The sequence below is a fragment of the Tupaia chinensis genome, unplaced genomic scaffold (assembly GCF_000334495.1).
Source record: "Tupaia chinensis unplaced genomic scaffold, TupChi_1.0 Scaffold140061_1, whole genome shotgun sequence".
NCBI classification, from domain to species: domain Eukaryota; kingdom Metazoa; phylum Chordata; class Mammalia; order Scandentia; family Tupaiidae; genus Tupaia; species Tupaia belangeri.
The window spans coordinates 78,599-85,568 of NW_006199940.1; the positions used below are offsets into that span (position 1 = coordinate 78,599).

At 56.0% G+C, this 6,970-nt stretch overlaps 1 protein-coding gene across 5 annotated transcripts in view; it reads left to right on the plus strand.

Moving 5' to 3' along the window:
- Nucleotides 1-6,970, plus strand: part of MROH1 (maestro heat like repeat family member 1) — a gene marked incomplete at its 3' end in the record, with an annotated part of 83,574 nt that overhangs the window by 11,186 nt on the left and 65,418 nt on the right. For all 5 annotated transcript variants that reach the window (XM_027765952.1, XM_027765951.1, XM_014593242.1 and 2 more), the window contains 2 exon segments: nucleotides 153-226; nucleotides 800-945. In XM_027765952.1, the coding sequence (XP_027621753.1) occupies nucleotides 205-226; nucleotides 800-945 (168 nt within the window).

Genomic DNA, 6,970 nt, shown 5'->3' on the forward strand with positions numbered 1-6,970 from the left:
TCTCCAGGTCTATGTCTCCAGTGAGCACATGCGCCATATGGCAAAAACATTAAAAACCAAACATTTATTTAAATTGTATTGTACATGAAGTAGCAGGTGCACATGCACGTTGCTGCTGCGGAGGCTGAGTCTGAGCTGTGCTCTCGTTCCAGGCTGGAGAAGAGGCTGTCTGTTCTGCCTGGTGTGAGGAAGCACGGCCCCGCCATGGCTGAGTCCTACATGCACAGTGAGTGCCTGTGGCCTGGGCGAGGGCTGCCCTGTCTGCTGGGGCAAGGGCTGTGGCATCTCACCCTGGGCGAGTGGGCCTCGTGGCAGGTGTCAGCCTCATGCCTACCTGCTGTGATTTGGGATTCAGGTGGGCACGTGGCATCGGCACATGTGGTACAAGGGAAGCTGGCCTCTGAGCTCTCTCCCAGATGAACCGAGTAGTGACCTGGGCCGAGCAGAGTTGGCTGGATGCTGAGGCTGGGCAGCTCACAGATGGCAGAAGGCACCGCGTCTGGGAGCACCCGCCTCCGGGCTCGGTGGCCAAGGGCTGCCTCTGCTTTGTAGATGGTGGGCTGCGGGCCATTCTGCCTCGTGGCCAAAGCCAGCCGCTTGCTGAGGGCCCACGTGTGCCCAGTTGGGAGCCCTGCCCCTCTGTCCCTGCCCAAGCTCTGCCCGAGGTAGCAGAGCTGCCCTTGGGCCGTGTGTGCCCCCCGCAGTGCGAGGCTAAGCTCGGAGACGCGGAGGGCATGGGAGCAGCTGCGGCATGATGGGAGGGCGCCCGGGCGTGCTAACTGACTGACTGTCGCCTTAGAGCTGTGCCGCGCCCTGCTGGACGCCATCACCGACAAGGACCCTGCGGTGCAGGAGCAGGTGTGCAGTGCTCTGTGTGCCCTCGGGGAGGCGCGGCCCGGGCAGCTGCTCCGTGCCTGCGAGGAGCACCTGCGGCGGCACGACAAGGTAATGGCCACCATGCCACGCTCAGACGTGGCGCCCGCCGTCTCAGCCGTCGTGACTTTCCCAGATCTCCCCCGAGCCGGGGCCGGCCCCACCCTGCAGGGGAGAGCCCTCACAGCCTCGAAGGCCTTCCATGCTCTCCGACACTCTGGTGGTGCGAGGGCACATGCTCCACACGTGGCGCCTGCCCTGGTGCCCTGCAGAGACACTCAGTGCGATCCCGGTGCTTCCCAGGGTAGCCCGGTTGCAGCGTGGGGCCGTGGGATCCTGGGGCTGCCCCTGGCGCAGAGGCCGATGAGTAAACCCAGTGTTTCCGGAGTGCGTGGATTTCTTCCTCTTTCCTTTCTTTCCGTTTTCCTTTGGCTCCAACTTTGCACGCTTGTGTCTTTGTACAAACCTGTCTGGTTTCGCACCTCTCAAGAGTCTCATCCTGACCCAAGGGCATTTTGGCCACTTTGTCAGCTTGTCAGTCTTCACAGTGGCTTCAGGCTGCAGCAGGGCCTGCAGTGGCCGAGGCCAGGTGGGACTGCCTGGCAACAGCTCTCTGCTCAGCATCAGCTGAGAGCCTGGTCCCATTAGGAGCAGCCTACAGGGTGTGAGGCACACGCACAGCTGCTCAGTGGGCGTGTCCCAGCCGCTGTGCTGCTCCCAGGACAGAGCTCCGCCACTAAAGCCTCACTCCACAGGCCAGCCCAGCGACAGTTCCTGCAGCGGCCCCAGTTGGGTGCCCACAAGCGTCGCCCTGTGCTGATGTGGCCACCCGGAGGCGGCATCAGACCCCACGGAGGAGGCCACTCCTCCACCTTACATGCCAGGCCTCAGCCCTGGTGGTTTTACCTGGCTCCCGGCCAACAGATGGGCTCTGCCTCCTGCCGCTCTCTCCTTAATTTGCTAGAGTGGCTCCTAGGACTCAGGGAAACACTGGCCACCTTTTCATTTATTCTTTTTAAAATTCTTATTATTTTTATTTTAATTTGCTATAGGGCATGTACACTCATCAGAAAGAGACAGAAGAAAAGTAAGAATGCAAGTCACCAGGTCTGGGACTCAAACTGCGTGTTTGGCCACGTGGGAGTCCAGCATCCTAGCCACCATGCTACCTGCTGGCCCCTTCTGTGGTTTATTTATAGCAAGAAATCACTCCCTCTGGGGGGATGGCCACGCTCAAATCTTTTCTCCATTCTCCTGCTGGGATCTTGGACATGCACGCATATGCTCCCAGCATGAGTTTCAAGCCTCTGGGTTCAGGATTTGAACCACGGTCAACCATGTGGGAGTCCATACACATAACCATTACACTATTTGCTGGTCTCTATTTACTTTTAAATAATTATTTACTTAATTTTATTTATTATTATTTATCAGTTTGACCAGAGAGAGAGGGAAAGTGAGAAAGCAAGGTACCAGTCCGAGACTTGAACTACGTTCGGCCATGTGAGAGTGCAGCGCCTCAGCTACCACGCCACCTGCCAGTCCCTCCATGGTTATTCTAAAAGGTGTTACAGTGCCACAGAGACGCACAGCTTGGGGAGGCAGAGCTTCTGTACCTTCCAGCCTCCGTGTGCTCAGCTGTGCAGGAGTTTCCCGAACACTGCTGTTCCATCAGGGTTCCACAGAGGCCATTATGTTGACATGACTGACCACATCATTGGCAGCTGGTGGTCACCGCCCCTCAGCCCCTCCTCCTCCCTGGAAGCCGTAGTGAGGCAGCAAGTCCCACCCTCTGATCCTGCCAAGGGGCCCCAGCCAGCAGCTACCTGATTGACAGACAGATGACAGACACCCTGTTCACTCTGGAGAGTCCATTAAGAGCCACGTGCCAGCAGGTGGGGCAAAGGCCAGCTTGTGTCTCACGTGTCACCAGAAGTCCCAGCTGGAGTTCACGCGGGTGGCCTTGGCAAGCGGTGACACCACTGTGTGGGGACAAGGTGGCCACCTGATCTGGAGTCGTGAGGTGCTGGCGGCAGACTCTCCTGCCTGGGGAGGTGGGGGTCGGGCCAGCACGCACTGTGTGACCTGTGTCCTCAGTGAGATGGCAGTGTGAGCCCGCACCCCACCTCCCGCCCACCCCTGGCAGCAAGCACGGTGAAGGCCATTCCCTTCCTGCACTGCTGTGACTTCTCTTTTTCCTATTGCATCTTCTTCTTCTTTTTATTTATTTATTTATTTATTTATTTGAGAGGTTTTTGCTATAGTTTTTGCTGTGCACTTGCCAGAAAGACAGAGAGAGACAGAGCGACAGAAAGTGAGAAATCACCCCCCATGGGGGATGGCCACACCGCAATCCCTTCTCCTCCATTCTCCTCTCGGGATCTTGGGCACGCATGCACACATGCCCGGCGTGAGTTAAAGCCACCGGGTCCGGGACTCAAACCGCAGTTGACTATGGGGGAGTTCAGCGACGTAGCCATTATGCCAACTACTGGTCTCCCTGTTCCATTTTCAAGAATGACATAAAATGGAAACAAAACTTTCTTTATAACTTATTTATTTATGTATTTATTTTAGGATTCTGGCCGTAAGGCACTAGCACCCGCCACAGAGACACAGAGATAGAAAGTGAGAGGGTGCTGCCTGAGGCCGGCTCCCCGAAACCCCTTCTCTGTGTACACGTCCCCAAGAGCTAGGACCACGCAGGTACCCGGATGGGACCCAGCGCCTCAGCCACCACGCCCCCTGCTGGCCCAGAACTTTTTCTGTAAAAAGGAGCAGCTACTGGGGCCAGCAGGGGGCATGGTGGCTAAGATGCTGGACTACCACATGGTCAACTGCAGTTTGAGTCCTGAACCTGGTGGCATGAAACTTAGGCCAGACGTGCATGCCCAAGAGTCCAGGAGAATGGAGAAGGGGTTGCGGTATGTCCATTCCTGGGGATGGGGAAGGATTTCTCACTCCCTTTCACTGTCTCTGTCTCTCTGGTAAGTGCATGTACCCTATAGCAAAGACCTTATGAAGGGGGGGGGCTGGCAGGTGCACAGTGGTGAAAGCAGCTGGACCCCTACATGGGTGGCCACGATTCAAGTCCGAGACCTGGCAGCTTGCTTTCTCATTTTCCTTCTCTCTCTATCTCTCTCTGGTCAACTTCAAAAATAAATAAATAAATAAATAAATAAATAAATAAATAATGACAATGAATAAAATAAAGGAAAAGAAAAAGAAGAGCAGCTACAAACAAGCCTGCCAGCAGGGTGTTTTCATTTTCCCCCTGTTGGTTTTCGTTTAAAGGGCTCGTTACGGTGTTTGCTTTCCACAGAGAGGCCTTCCTACAAGGATGTCCCTGGTGGGGCTTTGAATATGAGGCGTCTGCAGCCCTAAGCACAGCTTACCGGTCCTAGCCCTCTGGGGCCTGCAACCACTGCTCAGAACAGACCCTACGACTCCTGCCAGGGAGTGCTGCTTTTTCTTGGGCTTCCTGGCCCCGCAGTGACCGTGCTCTGAGCAGCAGGTGCCAGGACTGAGCGGCTGAGGGAGGGTACAGCCTGGGAGCCCCATCTCTCCCTGTCTTCCTGTAGAGAGGCCGAGGCTCTCCATGCCCACCCTCAGGACAGAGGCAATGGCGTCTAAGAATGACCTGCAGTGCACCTTGATACCATCTCCACACCAGGAGCAAAGATGGAGCTGCTGGTCTGGGACACTGCTTTCTCAGAGCTGCCCCTCTTGGCTTGGTGACACTTGTGTGACGTGGAGTCACGTCAGTTCACGTTACTGTCCCATCCCCTCTTCAGAGACTGAGTGCAACTCCCAGCTGCTTGGGGCTCTGCCCCCCCCTTCCCACCACTCCAGCACACCTCAGGAGGCAGCGGGGGGCTTCTAAGCGTGCCATCCCACACTGGGAAGTGTGTCAGGTGACGAGGGTCACAAGTAACCACTTACTATCTAATTTGGGTACAAATAAGAGGCCTGCAGAGGCCGTAAGGGGCAGGCAAGGCCAGGCCCCTGTGCCTTCACACTCCTGGCCTGGACTTGCCCTGCCATCCTGGAGTTTTTTGAGAGGTTTTTGCTATAGTTTTTGCTGTGCACTTGCCAGAAAGACAGAGAGAGACAGAGCGACAGAAAGTGAGAAATCACCCCCCATGGGGGATGGGCACACCGCAATCCCCTCTCCATTCTCCTCTCGGGATCTTGGGCACGCATGCACACATGCCCGGCGTGAGTTAAAGCCACCGGGTCCGGGACTCAAACCGCAGTTGACTATGGGGGAGTTCAGCGACGTAGCCATTATGCCAACTACTGGTCTCCCTGTTCCATTTTCAAGAATGACATAAAATGGAAACAAAACTTTCTTTATAACTTATTTATTTATGTATTTATTTTAGGATTCTGGCCGTAAGGCACTAGCACCCGCCACAGAGACACAGAGATAGAAAGTGAGAGGGTGCTGCCTGAGGCCGGCTCCCCGAAACCCCTTCTCTGTGTACACGTCCCCAAGAGCTAGGACCACGCAGGTACCCGGATGGGACCCAGCGCCTCAGCCACCACGCCCCCTGCTGGCCCAGAACTTTTTCTGTAAAAAGGAGCAGCTACTGGGGCCAGCAGGGGGCATGGTGGCTAAGATGCTGGACTACCACATGGTCAACTGCAGTTTGAGTCCTGAACCTGGTGGCATGAAACTTAGGCCAGACGTGCATGCCCAAGAGTCCAGGAGAATGGAGAAGGGGTTGCGGTATGTCCATTCCTGGGGATGGGGAAGGATTTCTCACTCCCTTTCACTGTCTCTGTCTCTCTGGTAAGTGCATGTACCCTATAGCAAAGACCTTATGAAGGGGGGGGGCTGGCAGGTGCACAGTGGTGAAAGCAGCTGGACCCCTACATGGGTGGCCACGATTCAAGTCCGAGACCTGGCAGCTTGCTTTCTCATTTTCCTTCTCTCTCTATCTCTCTCTGGTCAACTTCAAAAATAAATAAATAAATAAATAAATAAATAAATAAATAATGACAATGAATAAAATAAAGGAAAAGAAAAAGAAGAGCAGCTACAAACAAGCCTGCCAGCAGGGTGTTTTCATTTTCCCCCTGTTGGTTTTCGTTTAAAGGGCTCGTTACGGTGTTTGCTTTCCACAGAGAGGCCTTCCTACAAGGATGTCCCTGGTGGGGCTTTGAATATGAGGCGTCTGCAGCCCTAAGCACAGCTTACCGGTCCTAGCCCTCTGGGGCCTGCAACCACTGCTCAGAACAGACCCTACGACTCCTGCCAGGGAGTGCTGCTTTTTCTTGGGCTTCCTGGCCCCGCAGTGACCGTGCTCTGAGCAGCAGGTGCCAGGACTGAGCGGCTGAGGGAGGGTACAGCCTGGGAGCCCCATCTCTCCCTGTCTTCCTGTAGAGAGGCCGAGGCTCTCCATGCCCACCCTCAGGACAGAGGCAATGGCGTCTAAGAATGACCTGCAGTGCACCTTGATACCATCTCCACACCAGGAGCAAAGATGGAGCTGCTGGTCTGGGACACTGCTTTCTCAGAGCTGCCCCTCTTGGCTTGGTGACACTTGTGTGACGTGGAGTCACGTCAGTTCACGTTACTGTCCCATCCCCTCTTCAGAGACTGAGTGCAACTCCCAGCTGCTTGGGGCTCTGCCCCCCCCTTCCCACCACTCCAGCACACCTCAGGAGGCAGCGGGGGGCTTCTAAGCGTGCCATCCCACACTGGGAAGTGTGTCAGGTGACGAGGGTCACAAGTAACCACTTACTATCTAATTTGGGTACAAATAAGAGGCCTGCAGAGGCCGTAAGGGGCAGGCAAGGCCAGGCCCCTGTGCCTTCACACTCCTGGCCTGGACTTGCCCTGCCATCCTGGAGGCCCTCACCCAGGCACTGGCATGCAGGGGCAGGTCACCTAGTGCTGCAGAGGAAAAGTCCAGCTGAAGCCCTTCCTGGGGCAACCACGGTGCCCACGGGGGAGGCCTGTGGTCTGTGAGGCTGTTCTCAGGACCCACACCCACGCCTACTCACGAGCTACCCGTGAGCAGGCACACCTGCCGCTGCCGGGCCTGGGCCTCCCGGGAGGGGGGTGTAGGCTGGGCGCTGGTGTGAGGCG